Source organism: Lynx rufus, unplaced genomic scaffold (genome assembly GCF_022079265.1).
Source record: "Lynx rufus isolate CCGP_SWC_20201006 ecotype Redwood Valley unplaced genomic scaffold, mLynRuf1.p SCAF_2, whole genome shotgun sequence".
NCBI lineage: Eukaryota > Metazoa > Chordata > Mammalia > Carnivora > Felidae > Lynx > Lynx rufus.
In genome coordinates this window covers 216,783,063-216,810,165 of record NW_025814834.1, presented here as the reverse complement: position 1 = coordinate 216,810,165, position 27,103 = coordinate 216,783,063, and the positions used below count along the sequence as shown (strand labels likewise).

At 41.4% G+C, this 27,103-nt stretch overlaps 1 protein-coding gene across 3 annotated transcripts in view; it reads right to left on the bottom strand.

Moving 5' to 3' along the window:
* Window positions 1-27,103, bottom strand: part of RERE (arginine-glutamic acid dipeptide repeats) — a 423,597-nt gene that overhangs the window by 211,849 nt on the left and 184,645 nt on the right. For 2 of the 3 annotated variants that reach the window (XM_047083211.1, XM_047083212.1), the window contains exons 3-4: window positions 17,494-17,564; window positions 7,988-8,113 (exon numbers count right to left, since the gene is read on the bottom strand). In XM_047083211.1, the coding sequence (XP_046939167.1) occupies window positions 7,988-8,113; window positions 17,494-17,564 (197 nt within the window). The remainder of the gene's footprint in view (window positions 1-7,987; window positions 8,114-17,493; window positions 17,565-27,103) is intronic. The other variant, XM_047083213.1, reaches the window with a different exon arrangement.

The following is a 27,103-nucleotide window of genomic DNA, read 5'->3' as shown; positions in this document are numbered from 1 at the left end:
TCTCTCTCTCTACCCCTCTCCTGCTCACGCTCTGTGTCTCTCGGTCTCTCAATAATAAATAAATGTTAAAAAAAATTTTTTTTAATAAAAATAAATAAATAAATACATAAGACAAAGAGAAGCTAAGACATTGTTCCAAATTAAAGGAGAGCTAAGACACATGGTAACTAGATGTAAGTGTGATGCTGGTCTAGATATTAGGTCCAAAGAACAAACTGCCACAGAGGGCACTACTGGGACACATGGCAAAATGTGAACGTCTACAGATCAGATGAGTATTGTTAAACTGTTAAATTTCCTGCTTTTGGTAACTATGTGGCGACTATATAAATAAATGTCCTTGTTCTTACAAAATACACAGTTAACTATTTAGAAGTAACAAGTCAAAATGTCTGCCTTTTACTGGTCAGATTCAGAACAGCGGAATAGAGTCCAGAAACAAATCCACATAAATATAGTCAACTGACCTTTGACAAAGGAACAAAAAGGCAAATACAATGGAGAAAAGATAGTTTTTCAACTAATGGTGGTGAACAACCGGGCAGCCACACGTAAAAAACAAAGAAAGAAATCTAGACACAGACCACACCCTTCACAAAAATCAACTCCAAAGGGACCACGTACCTAAAATGTAAAACACAAAACTAGAAAACTCCTAGAAGATAACAAAGGAGAAAAACTAGATGACCCTGGGTTTGGCAATGACTTTTTAAATTCAACACCAAGCACATAATCCATGGCGGAAGAAATTGATAAACCAGACTTCTCTAAAATTAAAAACTGCTCAACAGAAGACACTGTCAAGAAAAGAGAAAGAGAAGCCTCAGACTTGGAGAAAAGACCTACAAAAGACACACCTGACAAAGGATTATTGTCCAAAATATGCAAAGAATTCCTTAACGCTCAACAATAAGAAAATAAACGGCCTGATTAAAAACTGAACCACAGACCTTAGCAGACACCTCACCAAAAGATCCACAGATAGCAAGTAGGCATATAAAAACAGAACTCCACATGGTATGTCATCAGAGAAATGCAAATTAAAACAGCAATCAGACATCACTACACATCTATTAGAATGGCGAAAATCCACAACACTGACAACACCAAATGCTGGCAAGAATGGGGATCAAGAGGAACATTCATTCACTGGTAGGAAAGAAAACTGGTACAGCTACGTTGGAAAACAGTTTCGTTGTTTCTTTAAAAACCAAACATACTCTTACCATACAATCCAGCAATCACACTCCTTGGTACTTACCCAAAGGACTTGAAAACTTATATCCACACAAAAACCTACATGCAGATGTTATAGCAGCTTTATTCATAATTGCTAAAACTAAGAAAAGTGAAGACGTCTTTGAGTAAGCGAATGGATAAACTGGTTCATCGAAACAATGAAATATTATTCAGCATGAAAAAGAAATAAGCTTCAAGCCATGAAAAGACATAGGAGGAACCTTAAGTGCATGCTACTAAGGGAAAGCAGCCAATCTAAAAAGGATACATACTATATGGTTCCAACTCTGACATTCTGGAAAGGCAAAACTGTAAGAGTCAGCAAAGAATTTGCTGGTTGCCAAGGGTTGGGGGAAGGGAGGGGTGAACAGGCAGAGCAAAGAGAATTTTGGGGGCAATAAAACTCCTCTGTATAAAGCTGTAATAGTGGATACATGGCATTATAAACTAGTCTAAACCCACAGAATGTGCAATATACCAAGGGTGGACCCTAATGGAAGCTATGTGCTTTGGATAATGATGTGTCAATGCAGGTTCATCAACTGTAACATATGTACCACTCTGATAGGGGAGGTTGACGATGGGGGAGACGATTATGTGTAGAGGTAGGAGGAATGTGGGAAATCTGCACCTTCTGCTCAATTTCGCAATAAACTTAAAACTGCTCTGAAAACTGAAGTCAGGAGGGAGGGAGGGAGGGAGGGAGGGAGGGAGGGAGGAAGGAAGGAAGGAAGGAAGGAAGGAAGGAAGGAAGGAAGGCAGGCCGGCCGGCCGGCCAGACAAATTCAACCTAATTACACAACATGAAATCAAAGACAAAAACAGAATATGTCCACTTGTAGGCACAAGGCATAATAATTTAGTACACCAATTTCTATAGACCATGGAAGGCCTAATTAACCTTAGGTATATTACTTACACTTCAGTCCAGTCCCTAAGAAAAATCTGGTACTCTAGTGAAGGCCTTGATATTTGTAAGAGTTGCTACCACCACAAGCACTAGGATATCCTAAAATGAGGGGTGACACTAAAAACAAAGTTAAGTTCAACAAAACTGCGTTCTACTTTCGTGTGCTGACATTTCTTTGGCAATTTATTATCAATAAAATTAATTCTGGAGAGCTTGTAAAGCCGGAGAACTCCACATATCTACTTAGATATTTTTCAAACAATACAAACAGCCCAAGAAGGCAAGATTAAAAGACCTTGCAGTGTCCGTGAGGAACACAAGGTGATGCAGGAGGTGCCCCTGAAAAGAGCTGCAGCTCAGTGAAACCTACAGGCAATCTTTCCACCTCGCACCGGCCTACGGTAGTAAGCACACTGCTGAAAGAGTGGGCAGTTTTATGAGATCATAAGGTTATTCAAATCTATGCTCCGACAAGGTGGCTTGATGCCCCTTTTGTAAGAAAAGGAGCAGACGAACAAGACAGACAGCCCTCAAGAACAAATCAGTTGAAATTGGCTTTTATGGGAGAGCAGGATACGAAAACAGCCGTTCAGAGGGAAGGAATTTCTCTGCAAGCAGGGGATAAAGCCCTCTCATACTGGGAGGCTGGGTGTTTCAAGAATTTTTTCAACTTGCTGCCTTCAAATTCAACAGCTATTAATCACCTTCCATTTAGGGTAGTTGGACTAATCCCAGCATTTGTATCAGTAACTTTTCTAAAAATTCAGTTGTTTTAATTTCTTTCATGACAATCAAATATAAAAGGCAATGGTTATTTTTGGCATTCTTAATGTCAACTGGGGAAGCTACAGGAAATACTGAAAGAGCAGGATATCCTTAGAAATTCCTGCGTATCTACACAAGCAACCAGATTGGAGTTCTCTACAAGGAACTAGGTAAAAAAAAAAACAAACAAAAAAACAAAAAAAACCATAATCAGCCTTCATTTTAAAGTAGCATCCTATAATAACTGTTCACCTTTAATTACTAAATACTATCAAGTCCCAAGTATGAAAAATATCAGTGTTAGAAACGATACTTACGAATGGTAAATACCTTACACAGGAAAGAAATATTATTTTCACACTGGTATGAATTACAATCGCAAAAGCTTAAACTAGATATTAAGCAAAGCATTCTTAGGTTTCGAGGAGGTAAATGATACGTCTCACAGGCCTGCTCTATGGATCCAGGAAGGTGTAGCAGGGAGCAGCAGAAAAGGCACACACTGAGCAGAGACCCAGGAGACCCAGATCCTGGCCTAGCAGCCCCTCCCGAACAGGAATCTGGGGAAAGCTACGGGGCCCTAGCTTCCCGCTCTGCGTGAGTGGACCAGGTCTGTGTACATCAGTGGAGTGGATTTACTCCAAGGAAAAAGCAAAATCCAATTTCTTACACGCATGAAGTTTTACCCAAAATGAACACACAAGATCGACAAACACAACACCACTACAGGAATTATTTTTCAAATGTACACAGATGTCATTAAGATAAATGAAAAAGAAACTCAAAGAGTAGCTGTTTGTTAATCCTGCATTTTTTAAACAAAATACTAAAATTATAACCGCCACAAGGGCTAACAGGAAAACAAAATTAACTGATACTAAGAAGGTTTCTCACACCGGGGCCCTTGGGTGGTTCAGTCCGTTGGGGGTCTGGCTCTTGATTTCAGCTCAGGTCATGATCTCACAGCTTGGTGGGTTCAAGCCCCACGTTGGGCTCTATGCTGCCCCTGCAGAGCCTGCTTGGGGTTCTCTCTCTCTCTCTCTCTCTCTCTCTCTCTCTGCCCCTCCCCTGCTTGCACTGTCTCTATCAAAATAAATAAATACACTTTAAAAATTCATTAAACAAAAGAAGAAGGGTTCTCACACCATATGTTACCACCACTGTCCACTCATTCAGGGCGAGGCCAGCCTGTGACACTCTCAGCAGCAGAAGCCATCTGCTCTACCAAGCAAGCGAGCAGCACGCTAACTCAGGAGTTCTTCAAGTAAAGAGGAGGCAAAGGTGGGCACCACTGCAGGGACCATCCAGGAAGTACAGAAGCCAGCCACGAGAGCAACGGACATTACACAAGGCTGGGGGGGGGGGGGGGGGGGGCGGGGGGAGGAGAAGGGTTCCCGAGTTAAACCTCAGAATTCATTCCTGACATTCATTCAAGGCAAGATTTTCTACAACTGTAAACCTCATATTTTCTCATCTGCAAAATGAAATAAATACCACAAATTAAACTATGTGAAAAGAGTAGCACAGTGCCTGGGCACCAAGTAAACGCTCAGTGTCCGCATACTTCCCTAACGAGCAGCCGGCTGATCTGTAAGCGGAAAGTTTATAGAGCCACAGTTCTCAATCTTCATTTGAAAGCTTTTTCAACATTTTTAGGAATCCACTGATTAGCATCCATGGTTGAAAAGAATACTCTCCCCAGAAAAATCCACATACATATAAGACTCTGCAATTTCAGGAACTTCACAGACCCTGTTACACTTAAGGAGTCCTAGGGGCCTGTGGACCTCAGACCAAGAATGTGTAGAACACTAATAAATTATTTAACACCTGAATTTGTAAAACAAAAAACTACGTAACAACAGACGCTGCTTAATGAATGCTTATCCTATGCTCAACACCACGCTAAGCAGATCAATGGACTTCTTCCCTCTTTGCAACAACTGCTGAGGTAGACAGTAGTGCTGTGCCCACTTTAAAAGTGAGAAAATTAAGTGCCAGGAAGGTAATGAACACGTCCTCCATTCCACAGGAACGCATCAGGATAGAAACATGTTCTCTAAAGAATAATGCACCAAAACCAAAACCAGTAGTTTAAAAAAATGACAAATAAAATTGTCATCTTACGCTATTACAGACCTGTCCTATTTATCTGCATCAGCCGCTCAACAGAGGTCTTAAACATGCAAAAAGCTAGGCGACAAAATAAAAACCCTAAGTATCTAACGAGTCTAACCCTTGCTCTCCCAGTGAGGAAGGGATGAGCACACCCTACAAGAAGTCCAGCCTGCAGAGCCGCCTCCATGAGAACTAAAATGAATGTGCATTTTAAGTCTCCTTTCCAGAGCTGCACCTTCTCTGCTTTTTGGAAAGAGTCTCTGTCCTGCCATTTAAACCACCGGATACTGGGAGCAGCTGCGGGGGTGGAGGGGATCATCTCTACCCGGTGTAGGGAGAAGCTGGGCAACGTTTTCTTTGCCTTCTCACCTCCCTCACTACCCCTGGACTGCCAATAAACACAGCACCTTTTGCTAAAAAAATCCAAGCTAACATATTCTCTATAAGAAGGGAAAATGCTACCTTTCCAGCACAAATACTTTAAAATTGAACAAATAAGTTAAAAATTATAAAATTAACTCTTTGAGTTGTATCGCCATTAGCGTAGAAACACAGATCAGACAGATACCTGAATATGGAAAGAAAGTTAAATTATGATGCAGTTAGTGCTATCCTATAAAAACTAAATTAACAAAAATAGTCTATTAGGGAAGACATCTGGTGTATCATGGCAAGAACTGTTAATGATATTGTCTGCAACCCTGTAATCAATTTTTTCTCCCAGCAGCTCTCTCATTGCACTGTATTAGATCTGCGTGCCTGCAGAATTTACGAGCACTCCGCACATGGGGGGTAGCTTTGCCAACTGGATCCAGTTCAGATCCAGCTCAAATGACTTTGGCAGCATGAAGCGTTGTTAAAGAACAATCAATACAGTTTGCTTCATGCAGCATCATCTTGACTCAAAGAAGATTTATTATCTTATTACAGAACCTCCTCAAACCTACATCCGATGGTAGCTGAGTACACCACCGATCATGAACTTATTTAAAACTCCAGTGAACACCATACTTTTCTGCTAAATAAATAAATAAATACTGGTCATCACTAATGCTAATACAAAAAGTTTACTGAAAATCAATGTTATTATGGGCAAAATTTTAAATCTACTCAACAAATCCTGATTAATGAATATTGTAGTACATGAAACAGTCTAACAATGACATCCACACTAACTGGAGAATAAAGTAGAGAGTATCAGCCTGAAAGAGAAAATCATCTCTTAGATATATACGGAAACAAGATGGTAACTGTAAAGGCTGAAGTCTTTGAAGTAGTCAAGTTGGGACTCTGCTAATGCGTCCCTTACGATGTCGATATCTTTCCAGGGATTAAAATTAGACTTTTATCCACTACACTGGGTTTTATCTTCCATTGTGAATGGTTGTTATATCAAGAATTCCAAGGTTTCCATAACGTGAGCCTTTTTTCTGGTCTAATTCTTGATAAATTACACCAGCAACTATTTGCACATGACATTGCTGTTGTGACGATTACTCCTGGTTTCGTTACGATGATTAATATCCTAGCTCCCCTGTCCCGGTCCTCTTCTCTTTACACATGGGTGACAGCCCTCACCATCTAGCTGGAGCTTCTGCCGTCTGGCCAGAATGCACCGGATACCCAATCCATCTTCTTAAGCAAGCATTTGCAAATCAGCTTGCCTGGAATAAAAAAGCCTACAAAGGCTTCTCTCCCACGTGTCACATAAAATCTGCCCTCGTCTCACCTCTGCCATGCTCTATGATCTGGCCCCGCGTTATGTGCCACCTCCACCCCCACGACCCACTAACCTGTGCTCTTCCCCGACGTCCTGCGGTCATCTTCTCTCAACTCCCAGCCTCACCAGGCTCACCGCCTACGTGGCTTACAGGGACAGGTAGACACGTACACCTGGAAGGCTCCTCCAGTCTGCCTGTCCACATGTTGCTGATGTATCAAAAACCAACCCGGCTCCTCAAAACCTGCCTGTCTTCACAAAACTCCCCCAAGTGGGACAGCCCGTTTGGAGCACTCGCTTTTCCTAGTTTCAAGATACTATTATTCTACACTATAACTGAGCAATTCATTATACAGCGCCAGGTATCTTGTGTTATTTTCTGAGTATGCATTTGAGCCCCACGGTCAGATTACGCACAACAAGAGAAAAGACAGGTCTTCAACTTCTTTGGTGATTAAGAGCAGTCAATCAGAATAAACACCTGTCTTCCGGAAAACGTTATCATTAAATCCTCATAAAGGCAAAAGAAAGGCAGACAGGTGTTTACACAACTTTCATAAGAGGGGAGATACAGGACACACAAACAACCCACAGATCACCAACACCAGGCCCCGTGCTCTAGGGACAAAGCACCACAGACACTTCATCCTGCTGCACCTCACACACACGTCATTACCACCAGGTAACGGAGACATTACCAGGGCACAGCCGAGTCCACTGTAGCTACACCCTAACTCAAGCCTTTCAAAGGGTTTAATTCTCTATCTGGCATCGCAGAAGAGCCTAGCTGCTTCTGAGCAATATTCGACAAAATGTCACCTGAGAGGACAGCATCCAAAATAGTTTAGATTTGTGGGCCCTAAGTCCCCACGATGCTGGGGAAGTGCACATTTCACACTTGGACTCAAACTTACCCCCTTTTTTCCCCATTTCAGTTGCCAACATCCATACTCGCTGCTGATTGCCAGCTCCTGCTCCTTGCAACAGCCCAGCATGCTCTCTGCTGGCGCCCCAATACCCTACACCACCAAACCCCGCTGACTTCTGGAACTGTCCTAGAGGGGTAAGGCAAGTCCCGTATTTTGCTTCCTCTGTGCATGTACTTGTTACTCCTTTAAAAACACATACAATACAGCACATTTTTAAAGGGGCTCTGGGGAGGGAGGTAATATTCCTATTTTATACCCTATGGGATATAAAATATTGATAGCTTTTAAAAACGGGATTCTCCTTACCCCTACAGGCCCTCTCCCGGCTTCAGAAAGATGTTGTGGTGGCTGTGATGCCACCGGCAGAGAGCATGCTGGGGGGTCACACAAAGCAGGAGTTGGAGATCTGCAGCAGGCCTGGGAGTTGTGGACCTAAAAAAGAAAAGAGCTTTCAGTTAGCATGCCCAACGTCCCCTCCAGCCCTGGTTACTGGGGGCACGCAGCACACAAGCAGGTATCTGCACCACCCTTGAGCAGATGGCCTCTCAGAGAATTTGTTCTACCACCGAAGTTATCAGCCTTTCTGCATCAGCGCCGTTGCCTTAGTTCAGCATGAACAAACATATGAGCCTTGTGGCTCCAGACTTTAATCTGGGTCCTGTTGTAAAGCAGTATGGTGTGTGCCCCCCAAGTAACCAAGTTAAGATGTGACACAGTGCCAAAACACGGTGACAACGGCATGCTTTGCTTAGAATAAAAACAAAAACGCAACGGTGTCAGATAAACGCAGCCGTAAATGAACCAGAAGTGGACAAACTGAGCTTTCAGAAGAGTTTCTAATGCGAGACCCTAGAGGCACAAGACAGGTACTTAATAAGGAAATATTTGAGGCATTAGGAGGTCAAAGGAAGATCCTACCATTTTCTCAAAGTCCTAGTTTAATTTTGTAAAGCTAAAGGCAAGGCAAAAGACAAAGGCTTAATAACAGAGGGAAAAAAGACACCTTTAAAGTGAGTTTTAATTTTCTCCCAGTGCCCATGTGAACAGGCACAAAACATAAGCTCAAGAAAGACACTATTTCTTTTAGGCGCAAAACGAGCGCTGGTGTGTACCACGTGTCTACACATCTTCCTTTACACCGTGCAAACATTTAAAGCAGCAGCAGATTAGAGAGCAACTTCTGAAAGCCAGCACCGTCCTTGTAAGTATCAAAACAGATACCTCGATAACAGTTCAAATATGTTTCCTTTTTATACATTCTGGAGAGTACATAACACTTCCAAAAACTAACCAGCCCAGTTTCGTGGTTTTTAAATAAACTACAAACTCCATAAGATCCAAACACTTATAGAAGAATCTCTGTTCTTAAAGTTGCTTTAAAATAACAGACAAGCAGGGGCGCCTGGGTGGCGCAGTCGGTTAAGCGTTAAGCGTCCGACTTCAGCCAGGTCACGATCTCGCGGTCCGTGAGTTCGAGCCCCGCGTCGGGCTCTGGGCTGATGGCTCGGAGCCTGGAGCCTGTTTCCGATTCTGTGTCTCCCTCTCTCTCTGCCCCTCCCCCGTTCATGCTCTGTCTCTCTCTGTCCCAAAAATAAATAAACGTTGAAAAAAAAAATTAAAAAAAATAAAATAAAATAACAGACAAGCAAACTTTTTAATATTAAAGCATTTTTAGGGAGCTTTCTTAAATTTAATTCCTTCTGAATCACTAACAACTTCCTATAATCCAAGATTTTAGCATGTTCCATTAACTACTTATTTTTCTATGTCTCTTTTAAGACAAAAACACAAATCCCAAGAAAATAAGCTAATAGTGGGGACTGTCTTTATCATGATGGTTTTCTTTGCCTTCTCTGCAGATCACCTTCTAGAGTATATCCTGGGCACCCCACAGTACACTTCCTGTGTGGTCAGTCTTGACTCCCACTGCCTCAAGGACAACCCACGATCACAACAAGTGTTGGTAGCAGCAGGATCTGCTCCACACACACCTCCCTCCTCCCCATACCAGCACCACAAATTCCAAATCAAAGAGCCAACTGTGCATTACAATATACAATATACTCAGTATTTTTTTTACCATAATCATCCAATAAAAATGAATTTCTGGTGAATATTTTGCACTAGTAATTCATCAGTCAGATCATTCAAATTCTTATTCATTCACATCAAGAGTTTTAAATAAAGAAGACACCTAGTAAAGCATTTCAAAGCACCTTGGCATTATTTTAAATATGCAAAAGTTCAAATAATTATTAAAACATTTTAAGTATTAAAAAGTACATTTCAAAGCAAAGCACGGTTCTTACTTATGAATCGGAAAACACGAACAGGTATCTGTTTCCCTCATTTTCTTTTGGTTCTTCTGGTGGGTTTTACTTGGACTATTTCAAGTTAGTCCTTAATCACAAACATCCACAGGTACACACAAATTATCAATTTCCAATTCTAAGATATCAAGAATATGAATAAGACTTTGCCAATATTCTTGCAAAGCAGCCCTCTGCAAATATGAAGTTGTCTCAAACTTTCTTAAGCTCCTTTTTTAGAAAGGTAAGAATACCTAGGGTTTTTCGCATTAAAAACATTTCACCTCCAGAGAACAGGTTTAGTAAACATTTTTAGATACATATTTTATGGAACAGTATAATTAAACGAAATTCTTTCAGTGCTTTCCTAGTCCTAAAATCCAAATAAACCAGGAGAAAAATGAATTACCCAACTTCACAGTAATAGTGAACCATTAAAACTTTAAATCCCACGTGGCCTACAATGACTGTCAGTCATGAGTGAAAACAGCCTGCTGAGAAGCTGGGTAAATGGGGCCAATAAGATGCTATGAGAGTATTTATTCCCAAAGCCTCATTTTGATTTTCATTTATGTGAATATCAGCCCCACCATTTATAGGTTGACATTCGTATCAGGGAAAAAGGCTGTAGTGATTCAAAATAACTTGCAACATGACTGCTCCATAACTGGCGGGGGGGGGGGGGGGGGGGGGGGAACACCTGACAATATTTTGTCCGTTAAACTTGGGGCTAAGGATTTCATCCCCCTCTTGCTTCTTAAAGGATTAAATAAAATTATAAACGTCACATTTACATGTGAAAAGGACATACAGTCTCTGTGCATATATTTTTTATTATTGGTGGCCTACTCCAAACAAATAGCATGGAGCAAGCTTAATGACCCATTACAGTTTATCATAATGCTTATAGATAGCAACTAAGCAACCATGGCCTGTACTGTAAACGAAGGGAGAAAAACGGTGTGGTCTCCAGAAGAATACTTGAGCACCAAATCAATAGGGTGCACCTTTGCTGGACGTGGAAATCACCGTGTTAAGAGTGGTGTCATGCTGGAGCACCCACTCCAGACAGGTGAGGACAACTAAAGTAGCGGAAAGGAGCCCTGTGGGAGAATGACTTCAGCTGCACACTCCATTATGTCTCTAAATAATACTTAATTCCTCACCCTGTAAACTAAAAAACAGTCGATAACGAATTTCAAGGATTTCACTTCATTATCCAACACTACCCTCAAAGTCACACAGATGTAAATGGGTGATACTGACCTTTTCCTAGGGAATGAACTAGAGGAGAAAAAGGAACTGTGGAAAGAAGTACTCAGTTCTGGAAATCTAACTTGAGCGGCTACCAAAAAGAGAAAATCAACCACTACTTGACACGAAACTGAATCATTACATCATAAGGCATTTTTCCTATCAGCCAGCCTTCTCAGGAATGTTTACCTACAGACTTAAGTCCTCATTTATCTTTGCTAAAAGTCAGTAATACAGAAAATTCAAAACACATTATAATGCCTAAAAAATGTTATGACTTTGGCAACCCTCTGTAAACTCCTGAAGAAAATAAGTAACTGAGTTTAAGTTATTTTAAGAATAGATTTTTATTATTTAAATATCTGAAGTACTACACACTACAAGCTAACCAAAATACTACACGCTGTAGACTAACAGTAAAGAAATGCGTCTCTCTGGTTTGTTTAATAAACAGAAGGTGGGTTTGTAGTTAATGCATTGTATCAAATCACTGCTAACGTTTTTCTAAAACTTTATGCACTGAGTTTTTTCCCACTGAAATGTTAACTTCACTCAACATTCAATAAACATTTGTTGTGGATGGGCCGGGCAATATGCTAAGCACACAGTAATACATCAGTGAATAAAAGCAGGCACGGTGTCTGCCCCTGCAAAGCTTGGACGCAGAGGACCAATGAAACACCATATCCCTACCACGTCCTCCCCTGGCCCCAGCACCCTGCATCCACTTTGCAGGCTCGATCTTTTAATCGAAAAACAACGTCCCTGCCAGGTAGGTGCTTTATACCCCAACTACACGGGTAAATAAAACAAAGTTAGGAGGGCTGAGCGTCTTGCCCAAGGTCATGAAAGATAGCAACTCAGGAACAGACCAGCTGATGTCAAAGTCAAGCTCGGACACATGCACGCTACCGTCCCTCGTCTCGGTCCCTGGGTGACACCACACGTTCTGCATTAGCCACACTCACACTAATGCAGTCCTCCTATCCCATTCCCAGGAAAGTTTCTGATACGAGATTTACCTAGTATCAAAACGAATGCCCATTTCCCAAACGTCTACACACCATACATTCTATGCTGAGCGAGCACGGCAGCCGAGATGGGAATAAACAACTGCGGCATGTGGTGCCTAAGTGAAAACGAGCTCACGGTGTATACACACAGGTGTATGCACAGAGTGCACGGTAACGAGGGGTCCTGTATCCCCCAGCATCATCTATGTCAAGGTCCCTAACAAGAAATGAAAAGATAAAAGTACTTATCCCCAGTTAAATTTTCACCGTAATGACGGAAAAGCAGCTCCTTGCTTTTAATCTACTTCTGGGAAACTTGATTTGGTGGCGAGCGGGCAACACCGATGGGGAGTGGAAGCTGAGCCGAAGCTCCTGTCTCCACAGCCCCTCTCTGCTGTACTGCGCAATCAACTTTGGGGGTACGGTTCTTTACAGACACCGACCAGGAAGAAGTAATTCCGAATGTTCCTCCCCCGGGCTGCTCACACTTGGCAATGAAACAAAGAGAAAGCAGTAACGGAGATGTGGCGTGCAGCCTCAGCTCCTCCACACTCACAACCAGCACTCAGAACGTGTGCCGTCAGGGACGAAAGGCCACAAAAGCACACTCGTCCATGCGGAGCCGAAACAAGTCACTGAGCCCTAAACAGTTGACCAAAAATACCATAATATCCCTAATGACATTCCCCCAACTGGAAGGAATCTCTACACCAGGTTTAATTTTAATGACAACTTTCAACTTCTAATAAACCAAACAGGCACCAAAGGAATCAATCACTGGTATTTGCTCAAAATAGTATTTGAAATAATTACATATCCAACCCGGAAAATCATTTCGTACAACAGCTGAAGAACCGATAATTATTTAACTCTAGGAGACCAAAATCCTTTTTTTTCTAACGTAGGAATGATAAAAGCTCATTAGGAATCCATCCACACAGAACGTCCGCGTAGAATACTGAAGGACTGGGTTCCATGACTTATCTGTGAACGAAGACTCAGGTACAAAGTAGTACTATCAGAGCCAGACAAGGTAGTCCTCAGTGTTCTACTGAATGAAAATTACTAATCTAAATGATCTCGCTAAGCATTTTCAGGATTTACGATAGCAAATCAACTCTATTATGCTGACGGCCTGGATTTCTATAAAAAATGGAATTTTATTGTTTTTTAGTAAAAGCAAGAAAGAAATCTTTCTCTGGGGACAAAAAGTGAATGGCTTCCTCCACATTAATCCTACGGAGAGCGTTCTCTCTGAGGACTGACACCCCGTAATGCCGCACTTGTCTGTCCAATCAGAAACTAAGGCCACTGAGGGAAGGCACTTTGTCCTACAGGCTTCCGTCTCCTCCAGGAGCCGCGCCCAACAAAGCGCAGCAAGGAGGCTTTCGTTAAAGGCCTTCCTGATTAGCGGAAACACTCCTCACCGCACTCGGGGATGTAACTCCTTGGAGATCTTGGCTCATCCGGGAACAGAACTCTGGAAGCGAACTAAGTCACAACCGACCTAGGAGAGCCGCGGCATTGCGGCAGAAGAGAGCGCTGGAGATGTTATGCCAGGCTCTTTCGGCTGCGAGCGGAGAGCCACTCAGGCTGGCCGAGAAAACAGGCCCTTGGGGAGCAGAAACAAGGACACCGAACAAGTACCCGAACCGGAGGCCTGAGGAAGCCTGGGCACATTGGGGCAGAGGGGCGGACCTCCGGGCGGGGCAAGAGGGCGTGCTCTCACCCTGTCGCCGCCCACCGCTCTCCGGTGCAGCTGCTCCGGTCCCCACTCTTCCTGGCTTCCGGCCTCCCCAGGTCTCCCGGCCTCCCCAGGCCTGCAACCTGTCTGTGCCTGCCAGCCCTCTCTGTGGGCACTGAGGCGTTTCTCGAGTCGTCCTTTCCCATTGGCCCCTCAGCTAACTCCTTCAGTCTCTCGGTTAATCTTTTCAAGCAAGGCCGCGAAGATCGCAGACTGCCGGTTCCATATTACCATTCTTTCAAAGAGCTAAAGATTTTGCCAGCTGCCTCATTTCGCTCGGAAGCCCAAGGTGCCCAGCTGCCTTATTTAACTGAGGATCCTTCCTATTCCTACTTCGAAGCACGCACCGTCCCTCACTCCACCTCGCCTCTCCTGCCTCTCGCGCCCCTGCTTTGACTACTTGTTCCACGGATCCCTTCGTCGTCGTAGTCAAACAAAGCCAGGCTGGTCTCCTCGTGTGCAAAGAAGCCCAATCACATTAACGCTCCCTACGAGGACGAAAGCTTCCTAACACAACACATAATGTGCTTCCCTTAAAAGTGCTCCTTTCAAAAGTGCCCTCAGTTCTGCTGGGAACTCGATCACTTTGCACCATCACAGCTTCCACGTACCCCGTGAAAGTGCGGGGTCTAAACGGGTGGACCAATACAGTACGGGAGTGGCCCTTTGCGTTTTGATGGTTGCTCGCGAACTAAGAGGAAGCCGCGGATCCCATCCCCCCAGGCAAGACGGCCGCGTAAACTATCATCTAAAACGAGGACCCCTTTGAGAGTGAACGGGGACACTGTTGAACACTTGGCCAGGTGTTAATGGAATCCTGCACACAGAGACAACTACCTTCTTACCGTGGACTCCGACTGCACGGGATGTAGTGGCAGAGCCCAGGGGACAGCCCAGGTCCCCACAGAAAATGCAAAGACCCTTCTTATCTCTCACAGAACTAGTTCCTGAAATGTTACCCAGGGTTCTCAGTTCGACTAACTGGCATCACGCTAGTTTTGGTGACTGGTCATAGAGGTTTCCTTAGGCCCACCTCTCAATTCCTTAACTGCTGCTAAGGACTGTAGTCTTACTTAATGTGTTCCACAAAGGGCATCTGCCCAGTTCTTCTCACAGTCTCAAATATACCATATGCTCAAAAACTCACCACAGTAAAACGGTTAATTCTAATTAATGGCTGTAAACAAAGAACACATCTCTCAGTTACAACCCCAAACCAAAAAAGCTTAAAAAGATAAAATACATAATTAATCAACAACATTTCAAAGCTGTTGGGTTTCTGTCTTCGTCGCTCCTCTTGCCATGCACGGTATTTGCTGTGGGCAAAACCAACTCCAATTTCTTCTTTTTAAAATCTTGAAGAGAAACAAAGCATATTTCCTTGTGTTCATCTTTTCCCCTTAAAAGCCTGGGTAAGCTGAAGGAAAAAAAAATCTATGATTATTCTCATCTATTAACTTATCTTTTCATAAGCAGAAAAGTCAGCATTTCACCATCTCTGTTATTCTTACACAACAACTACACGTATGTGCTGAATATAGAACTCAGACAAAAACACGCGATGTAGCAGTGTGCAACTCACACACCGTGCCCACTCCCCACACTGTTTTTGCAGACGGCTTTAATGTGTTGTACCAGACCAATACTGACAACAGAAGCTTCAGCTTTTATTGCTGTTAATACCCTGAGCAATTACTGTAACTCAGCAGGAACCTCTGCCCCAAACAGCAACTATCACACTGTAATCAGCATTTCATAAGAGACGCTGTTCAAACATGAAGGCACCTGCTAATGTGCTAAAATTAGACAAAAAGGGCTCTGAATCTAATAGGTTTAAAAAAGAAACAACAAACAAGCAAAAAAACGTTTGTAACTTTATTTCACGACTATTATCTTTTCCATGGTGCACTGGTACTACATTTGGTGGTAAAAAAAAAAAAATCATAAAAAATTAAATTAAATTAAATTGAAATTAAAAAATCACCCACAAAGACAATAAGCAGAAACAGAACAGGAGCAGTAGCCACAAGCAAAAGAAAGCTCATCAGGAAACAAGACCACCGCCCCGATTTTCAGATATCAGTGCAGCATCTGCAAAAGAAATCTTTGGGAGGAAATATGTAAGAAATAGCAAAGACCTCTAAAAATGTTAAAACTTCATACTGATGTAAAATTTGAATAGAAAGTGATTTACAAAACTAAACTGCAAGGCCTCCTTGTAACACAAGCAGGGAAATTAAAAGCAGCCTACCAAGAATAAATAAGTCACAGAAGCAAATGGCGCATTTGACTTTTTAAAACAGTAAGCATGTGTTACTTATGCAACAAAACTTTAATAAGGAAAATTAAATGGCATGCAATTTTTTAACTAGCTAAATTGGAATACACTAAATGGGTAGTTGGGGTCATTAAAAATGATAAAAAGAAACAAAGGAGACGCAGAGTTAAAGATCTCTTCAGACTACATTACCTTTCTTTAGACTGAAGTATCACATACCACATACAGAGCGTCAGAACACAAATGCTGTCAAGCTACAATGAGAGCATTCACGGATACGGACACATACCTGTACACAACTAAAGAATTAGGATTTCCCTGTATCTAAGCAGGCAGACAGGGTTCACAACCTTCAAGTACAAGGACACCTTTGTGACGTTTCAAAAGATCCCCCAAATGACAGTACTCTGATGGTATTTCGCATACCATGTTTGAGGAAAACACATAATAAGCTGATTCTTAACTGTGTATTGTCTGTAAATAAAGCGAAGTTTTTCACTTTAAAATCACACCAGCATATGAATGTATCTGAGAAGTAGTCGCACAAACACATGGGAGGCATATTTTAAACTGAAAACGTTTGCTTGCAGACCTCTGTTAAATCTCTGCTGAGATCCAGGGATCCAGAGCCCCAAGGCTGGGAACCACCAGTCTCCAACCCAGAGATCTGCCTACCTACCGGGCAATACCAGCACCTCTAAAACTGGGCAGGCTGGCAGTGGGAAGTACTGTAGCTCTATACATCCCCAAACCAGACTTCCTTCCCCCAACCTCCAACACCAGGCAACCCCAAGATACACTCAAAATATCTAGGTAAAAGACAGTCATCGCCAAAAACTACTCTCTGGCCCATTTGTATTCTTTTTTTCCAACTCACCACTAATTCCCATATTTACTTCAGGTTCTTCACAATGGCTGAGAAGAAACACACGGCTTCAGAAACTCAAGAAAATCTCTGAAATTATGGCCAAAACAGCTACCAAAGAAATGAAAACTTTGGAAACGTTGTTCACAGGACAAGCTTTATAACAGTAAGTGTTACAAAAGCAAACGGATAAAACCACTAACTGCCTTACATGTGTGCTACAGCAGCCAGGCAATTAGCACTCAGAGGTGAACTGGTTATCAAGTCAGTAACCAGGAAGAAGCAATCCATGGAACTGGAAAGAGAAGGAAGGTACAGAGCAGAAGCAACAGACATTAAAAATGCTTACCAGTTTGAAGTCTTGAATGCTACAGATGAAATACGGCGTGTTTGGCCTCCGACTCTCGATATACACACAGTCTTTAAAAGAAAAAGAAAATTTAAAACAATGGCATTTACCTTTAAGGGAACAAAGACAGGGCCCATAAAGCCACCGCATAAATAAACAAATGACAAAGCACATCTCTTTTATAGGAAAAAAATTTTCAAAGATGAATTGTAAATTACAAATAACTGTAAGCTGGAGGAAAACCGCCCTTGACTTGAGGTCCCTATTGACCACTTTTCTGATCATTTACAAGAACGTGATAAAGCCTCAATTATTGCTTCCGGGGTACCTGAAGAAGAGGGAGAAGGAAATCTCGTGGGATCAACCATATTTTGACAGAAACACTTCAATCAGGGGAATTACTTGCTCACAGCTCCACAAGACAAAATTGTGAATGTCTTACTCAGATAGATGCTCCCATGTCTTCAGAAAGAGGAATGGCTTTGCCAGGGGCTACTTTATTTTTAGCAAATAATTTGTGAGGAAATAAATGAAACATGTGAAGAAGACTAGCTTCAACATGCCATTACAATGACCTTTTCGCCTAAACCAAGAAAACAGAAGAAATGTAACCTGTTGTGGGTAACTTACTATTATTAAATTGTAACCTAAACACATTTTGGTTTCTAATTATAAAGAAAAAGAAGGCCGCAAATCAGATGGGATGTAGTAAACCAAACCACACTTTTCTCAAGGGAAGAAGAGTGTGCTTTCTTAAATTATATTTGACACGGCAATGGTTGGGCAATTATTTCTGATGCTCTCGATAGCTGGCCTCTAAAGGGCTGGTTTAAAATCTTTAAAATGGCAGGTTAAGATACATTTTTTTTTAAGGAAGCAATGATTTTAAGGGAAGCAGTAGCTATAAAGGGACTTTAACTAGCTCTCCACGTGACAACCCAAGATCATCATGAAGCTTAGAATAGGAATCTCTATGTATTATTTACTAAGAAGTAAAGGCATCTGCAGTCCATCAAATTTTCTAGGGATAACGACCATGATACCCACATTCAAAATGCCACTTGTTTTATCCTTCCTCATGATCCTTCCCAGTGAGTGTATCTTGAAATAACTGAGATGCTTGAGAATACAAGCAGATTCCTCTACTGCCTTATTTCACACACGTGGAGTCAAGAACAAGAAAAGGAGCAGAAATCTGGAGTCATCCATCCAGTGGACAGTCCAGTACCACCACAAGCACTAGCTGACCCAGTAAGAGGTGGATCATGAAGAAAGCCCTCACCAAAGACACTTCCTTCCAAAAAAAAAAGAAACTTCCTGAAAGACATCAGGATTTTTGTAGCCCAGTCAATCCAGAAAATGAAATCTGAATGCCAATCATCTAGGCATCCAGAACGTCCCAAACTGATTTCTTTATTCGGATGTAGACTCAACAACAAAGATTCAATCCCTCAATTCAAGTACAAAAGTAGCTCAGGAATAATCTGTTGACTGAACTTTCTCTGTTATTCCAGGGTCCAGGATGCTAGATAACTCTGCTCAATATTCAGGCAACGTCCATTTAACATGCCAATCATCTTAAGAAACAAGAGAACTCTTCCCACTTCGGCAGATGTTTGTCTCACTACCCCTAATTTGGTATTCAAGTAAAAACGTTTCCTAGATTAAAAACACTGCACTTGAACAATTTTGGAACAACCCAAGGATCTTAATTTCTGTGTCCAATTCCTGTTGTACCAAGTACCAGTATTTCAAGTCTCTAGATACCTATTATGTATCTGTCTCACTCAACCTGAACACAAATTAGTCTACAGGCCCTCTCTTCCTTTCACCCACCTCCTACGGAAAAGCCTTGTCTTCTGTATCTCTTAACACTGTCACACCTAACTATATTCACAGACTTCAGAACTAATGGGTTACCTCCTACCTAATGACTTCCACTTTCTTAAAGTTCATTGGACAAAAACACATGCTGCATATGATGCTTTGGTCCTACACTACATCTCAACCTCCACTGGGCTATAGTATCCAAAACTCCATTACTCTGTCCATGCCAAATTCTCTTCACTCCTTCATGTCCCCAGCACCTACTTTAAAATGAGTTCGTTCCCCGGGCAGTCAATTCTCATGAGGCTCCTCTGTAAAGAAATGGCAACACCTCCCTTCTTAAAAAAAGCTTTTTGTATACTTTCCATAATCAACAGAATCACTGTAACTATAAACCCTCTAACTCTGAGACTTAAAGTAGCTATTAACTTGTATAGAAAAAAAAGCTTTCCAGAAAAGGAAAGAGAATCTATAATCTTTCATTTCTCACTGCAAAGTTACATTCAGGAAAATGATTATCTGTAAATATTCCTGGATGTAACTCTCTTAGAGAAGGGAGGAAAGGAATAAACTGGGATGTCGAGGATGGCCCCTGATAACCCTGCCCTTAACAAGATTTTGGCAGTCCTGGAGGCCGACTCACACCCCTTGGCCCAAGGAATGCCGCCATTAGGAACAAGGCCGAGTGAGAAAGATTCTTAAACCTGACACATGGAATTACTACATCTACTTATTAATACCTTATCAATAGATAAAAAGTCACCTCTTTCTGTTTAAAAAGCTACCATGTCAACCCAAATTCATCTAAATCCATATAGGAGATTCCAATGCACAGGACTAATCATCTATAAAACAGGTCACTGTATCCAGTGATCTCTATCAGTATTTGGAAACTTATACATGAAAAAGATAAGCTCACTTCATAATTAAATAACAAAATTTTTAAAGTCTTTTATTTAAGTAATCGTAAAACACAGAATCACTAAGATCAAGGGTAATATAAACTTTTTTACCATGTCTAACTTGCCACAGAAAATGGAAAAAAAAATACACTGTTTTAACCTGACTTTTTAAATTCATTATAAAAGTAAAAGCATGAGAAATTATCGTAGAGTCAAATTTTTCTTTATCACCCTCTCATAAAAATTAGGATGGTCCAACTAAAAGAGAACACATCCTAAGGAACAATTTGGAATTCAAGTCTCACAGGGAAAAATAAACTACTTAGTGTTACCTTAATGATTTTCAAAACAAGGTTAAATGAGGCCAAATACTCATAATAAAAAAATATTTCTCTCTTGTCTCATTAATTAAGCAACTATTTAAGAAAATAACTTTATATAGATGTTTTTAGTGAGCACAAAAATAAAGTGGTTTATTTGGCAAGGGAAAGATGAGAACATAAGTAAAGAGCAATGTTAAAATCTCAGTTGGAATATATGCCCAGTAATCTTTTAAAGCCAAAATGATTTGCCAAGAATCTTCATGCAGTTTATAAGTGCATAGATTGTCTGAAGTGATAAAATTGGTTTCTGTCAGTAGGGTCAATGAGCCTCAACCTGAAAATCTCCCATGGCCAACACATGTACTACAGACACCTTTTTTCTTAGAAGGAAGGAAAGAAAGTAAAGAGAAAAGGAGAAAAGAAAAATGAAGAAAGAAAGAAACTGTTCTTTTTCTTTTTTTATCACAAAGCTAGCAGTTCTGAAAAACCTGAGCAAAGCTGATGCAATCCATTAAGTGCATAATGCACATTTTCAAAATTATCCATACGAAAATGCGTGTTTACCAGATTGAGTAAACGGGTGCTGCAGGGCAAATATATATTTTTTTAATCTTAAAATCAGCAAGCCTGAAATAGGCCAGAAAAATGAGTGAGGCCATTACCATCGGTATCAATTATTCCAAACAATACATGATAACTAATTTTTTTTCCTCTACCAGGGGTGTCTGAAATAAAACCACGGGTCTAGGTTGAGGCTTGCTCTCTTAACACCAAGCCTCTGCCAGGGAATGGATCACACAATTGAGTGACCTCAATCCTGCATCCATGATCTATGCAATGATACTGAACAGGGGCGTTTTTGGCTATTTCTCACAACCTCAACAAAGCTCTGTGTCCAAGAATCTATTGTGCCATCTGCAAACAACAGAGCATTTGCTAAGCTGGGGAAGGAAGTCAGCCAAAACATGAAGGCAGATTCTCAAGGCAAAGAAAGCCCTCTCTGCTTTCAACAACCCTCAGCAAATCAGCAGGTTTATGTAAATAGAGCAAGAGCATGGTCCTCTCAAGGGTAAAAACCACAGCCTGAAGCATCAGGCAGTTTGTCATCCCGAAACACAAAGAACCTGTCAGCGTCCTTCCTGACAGCCTCCTCCCAGAGCACAGTGGACACTCTCCTTCACCAACTGATTGGGCAAGCAGCACTGTGAGCCCAGCATTAAAGCTGGGGTCACAATGCACAGGCAGTGCTTGGCCACGGTGCTCTGTCCTTTAAAGAATTTCCCTCCTGTTAATGTGTTTCTGCTTTTTAATCTTTGAAATACCTTCTCGTTCCTTCGCAAGGAACTCCAATATAATTTCCAATAGAAAATCTTCTACCTGTTTAAAAAAAAGGGGGGGAGGCATGCATAAACAGACTATCTCACAAATAAATTTCCCAGAGACCCAGCTGGGTGACACAGTGGTGGACAAGGAGGTACACTCTCAGGACTGCTCTGTTCTTCCATGTTCCATTTCTCTTACACAGGATTCCTCCACCCAGACACTGAACCATTCAGTGAGGTAACAGCCGACTGGTCTATTGTGATAGAATCAAAAGTCTGCAGGTATCTCACTAGTTAATACGGGTGTTCCCAAATGCCCAACATACAAAAGGGTAATGCAGCTCTACGCGCATGCAAGAAACAACACTGAAATCCCAACCCACAGAGCGTGGCCTCCGATGGAGGAGCCCCTCTCACCGCTTCAGCAGCCTCCCCATCCGTACGACAGTCAAATCCATCACTATTCCCCACTCTGTATCTAACAATACACTACATTCCAGAATAAATACTCAAAAATTACACAAGGAACAAATGACCTGAACAAAAACACAAAAGAAGTTCTATGAGATCCTCATAAGAATGTTGTTCTGCTCAGGGCACCTGGGGGGCTCAGTCGGTTAAGCGTCCGACTTCGGCTCAGGTCATGGTCTCGTGTTTCGTGAGTTTGGGCCCCACGTTGGGTTCTGTGCTGGCAGCTCGGACCTGGAGGCTGCTTCGGATTCTGTGTCTCCCTCTCCCTGTGCCCCTCCCCCGCTCACACACTTTGTCTCTGTCTCTGTCTCTCAAAAGAAAGATTTTTTAAAATTATTAAAAAAAGAATGTTGTTCTGCTCCATCAGTATGAACATAAAGGATGCTATTTTCTAATGAATATTTCTTTAAGAAATAACTGCAGGAATGTCTTTTTAGTTTTCTACCAGATTCTTCAGTGTGCAAGGGACACATCATCTGGGAACAGTGGAGAACTAAAAAGAGAAAAGGAAACAAAAACTGGGAAAACAGAACCTCAGTAAGTGAAATCCTCTCAAGTGTTTACCTTTATCCTATGTTCAGACCCTGAAAACAGTCACCAAAATTGACCTGCAACATCGTAAAGATTCTAAACTCAGTGGAAAAAAGATCTCAAGTAACACATCCTTGGTCCCTTCCTTTTTAAACTTCATGAAAATTAAATTCCATGTATTCCAATGTCTACAGGTTCCCAACTAGCACTACAAAGCTAACACCGGCTTTTATCCAAAATCAGAAGACCATATACTTCTAGCAAATATCCATCTGTCATTATCCTCACTGCTAATAGGAAATTAGATGATGAGAAAAGACGGCTGGGAGGTGGGGGGAGCGGGTCATAACTAAAAGAGACTCTGTTCCAATTTCCCACTTTTCATTTCCTCCTCTAGACGTCAGAAAATCGTCTAGAACATCCAAAGCTTAAAGACTGATCCAAAACAATCATCTTTCTAACTTGAAGAAGTGATGCTGAGGTTTTGGAATAACTGCTGCAGCAAGACCCCGCCCACCACACACCCCCCCCAAATCCATCATACGCTACATGGGCTTGAAAACTCCGTAAAACAAGAGAAAGCAAGATCATGCCGCCCGCAGCAGCAATCTTACCAGTTACTCTGAAGCTCTGAGGACTGGCCCTAGGGTAACACTCTTACTCAAGCAAAGAGCGTCTGAAGCACTCTTATCACCATTTCCTTCTGCAAACGTTCCTTAAAAAGCCCTCCTTGTGATCCACACTGAATCCCAATTGTGAAAAAGACCTAGGCAGCTTAACACCCAAACTCCGGTTAAGTGATATGGATCTCTCTTACAGTTTCTAACGACTGTGTTTGTGCAGAGCTTTTGTGCCGTAAGAGAACACACAGAATCTAGCGGGGAGAGGAGGATCTACCTTTAAAAATCAGCAGTGGCACCTGCCCCATGGAAGCAAAGTGTGTTAGTGAGGGCGCCAGAGACATGAAGGAGGCGGATTTCAAGCCCACTCTCACTCCTGCTGCCACACTGTACCTACCTTTTTAGTGCCTGAGAAGGTGGGTGACAACCCCACCCTCAAATCAGTGGATCCTATCAAACAACTGAATTCTGCTATAAATTTGCTATTTAGGAGAGGATGACTGATTGCTAATGAAAATAACAACAGGTCCCCACAGCAAAGATTACAAACTGGAACACGGCTGAAATGTGTACATTTAGGAAACCAACGCAGATAGAGTTCAAACACCTGTAGGAACACTCTGCCCAGTAATCCCAGGAAGAAACAAGCAGTGGTGGGCTGGAGTGAAGGCTCCTCTCGCCCCACATGGCTGACAACAAACAAATCGCTAGTCTGATCTGGTGTCATGTCCTGCAGAGCAGATTTCAAGCAACACTGCTGGCTCCTACTCAGAAAACAATGCGCTGGGAGCCTGTGCTTCACAATAAATGGCTCAACCAATTTGCAGTGCTCACTGGAAATACACAGGAGAATTCACAATGCCTGGACTATAATTCTTATTTGGCAAATGATTTTATTATAAACTGGTATCATAGTGAATCCATTTTCTTTACGGTTTTTCTGCTAGTGTTTAATGGACCGTCAGTATAATTTAGATTTCATCTATTTAAACTCATTCAAGCCTGGCTCCTGATTGTACAGTAAATGGAACATATTTCTATTCAAGGAAATTAATGACAGTTAATTGTAGTCTGCAGCTCTCAATTTTGTAAAAGCAACTGTTTCACAGTTCAAGCATCAAGCTACAGAATTTCCCACACCAATTATTTGTGTGTGTGCATTATAGGCTCCACATCTTATAAGCCTTCCTTGCAAGACTAATGTATATGTTCATAAAATATTTCTTCCCATTCAAGTATTTATTACCAACTTCTCAGAAAGAGTTAGGACTTAAATATAACTAACGGCTGGGAAAATAAAAGTTTAGTTCTCAGTCTGACAGAGAGATGCTCTATTATGGGTTTTTTTTTTTTTTGGTAGCAACACTGAAGATTAAAATTTCCTACTTTTTTTTTTTGACTATTAAACAATTTTCTTATATATTTCAAATAAATCATAATGTAGACATTAACTGACATTTATTAAAAGTAGGTTAAACTTACCACATGGATTTAGATCTACAAACAAGGTACACGACACGTATTAATATTCTACTGAATTGCTTCTGAGACTGATAACTCTGTTTCACAGAAATTTACCTGGGTTTCATTTACCAGGCCACACAATCCCATGAGTGATTCTCTTCTTGAGTGATCAGTCTGTCACCTAAACATCCACACAGCTGTGTGAGAAACACTTAACAGAGAAAAAGGCATGCAAAAAAGTGCCTTAAAAGAAACTTATCAAATCAAGAGCCAAACAATAATAAGGCAAGCATCCAGAATTTGCTACCCCAAAATTATAACCACCAGAGTCATTCACTGACTGACAAATTGCAATTCACACAAAAGCATGAGAAGGAAAAGAAAACCACAAGCTACTCTTTTCATTCTTTTTCAGTGGACATTTACATCTACTTAACTGGTCCCTGAATCGCCTATAACCACATTATGCCCTGTTCCATGAACTCCCTCATGCTGTTGCCCCTATTAGAGATGCTCTGCTTCTACCTGGTCCCATTGTAATTCTGCCCCAACTCCAAGACCCAAATCAAGGTCTTCATGGTCCTTCATGTTTTCCGCAGTATCACCAACTTATAGTCTGTCCTATTCAGTTAGTATTTGCCCACTCACTGCCTGCCAGTTACTAACGCACAACCCTACTTGAATAATTTCTCCCTATAAAATGAAAGATCAAGAACTAGAATCCTGTCTACTTTTGTATCTTGCCCCGCCTCACCTCCACAAAACGCCTTGCACAAAGTTATAGATACAGAAGATTGTATTATGTTATCGACTGATCGATATGTCACTAATACTATTGCTGACATCTAACATACCTCATTAAATTCTACTAGCTTATTCCAAAACTACTCCAGCCCTCAAATTTATTCTCAGCTTTAATTTATATAAACTTCTAAGAGCAAATGAAACCTACTCCCTGACTCTCATTCTATCCGTGCCTCTTCCCTCTCCCCTTAAATCATTATTGTTTGAATTTGGGTTTTTGTTGTTGTTACTATTGTTTTTGGCCAGGTGTTTATTTTAAAATTAAAGTCAAAGACCAAAGAAATTTCAAAAATAATTTAAAACCTCTACTCACTTTCACATGACTGAAAAAATATGGAGACCTCAGATTTCCATTAAAGATCTTCAGCCCACTGTGAATTATGTCATTTTATAAGTACTCAACAGGTATTTGCAGAAAAAATTCCACCTACACAACGATTTCCAATTACCTACCTCCTTGGCATTCTACATGTGGCAATTTTGCTTTATAACATATATATCGTTCTCAGCCTAGAATGGGGGGAAGGTGGGATCTTGTCTGGTAATCTGCTACATCATTCTCAGGCCAGAATGGTGGGAGTGGGGAGAGGGGGATGCTGTCTGGTAACCTGCTCTGCTAATCGCCATCTACCTGTCACTTTTAGAATCAAAATTAGCAAAGATCTATGCAAGGTAGCAGTATTTAAAGGATCTCAATGCGCCTTGATTCCCAAGAATGACGAGAGATTCAGTTTACCTTCTGGTGTAAAGAAGCTCTGGCCGCTTTCTACATGAAACTGCGCCCAACCCACTTCAAAACCTGCGTGCAGCCGCTTTGGGCCAATATAACACTTAATGAGACTTTTCCTCTCTGTAATCTGTACCTCGTAAAAATCATGTTTTGAACATCTGCTGAGAGGAAATGAATCAGAACTTTGGGGGGGAAATGAGACTTCTCTATTTGAAGTAGTAAAGGCAAATCCTGTCAATATTATATTAAAGCTAAAAAATGAAGATACGTACATGCTACAAGAAACATAATCATAAACTTATAAAATGTTCACACACAGACTTACTGGGCACCAGCTACAAACCAGCTAAGTGCTAGAGATACTGAGATGAATAAAAATACTGTCCTTCCCTTGACAAGCTCACCATCTAGTATCAGAGCTGGACGTGGAAATAAAAACATAACTATATGTAGGCAATAATTTTAATTGTACTTGTGTTTTAGTGTCTGTGTGGAGACTGCTAGGGGAGCATAGCATTCTTGCTTACAAACAGACGCCTCGCACGGCCTGTGGCCCGCCTCCATTAGAGCTGGTTTTATAAAATGACTGAACTCTGGTCATGGGATATAAACAGAA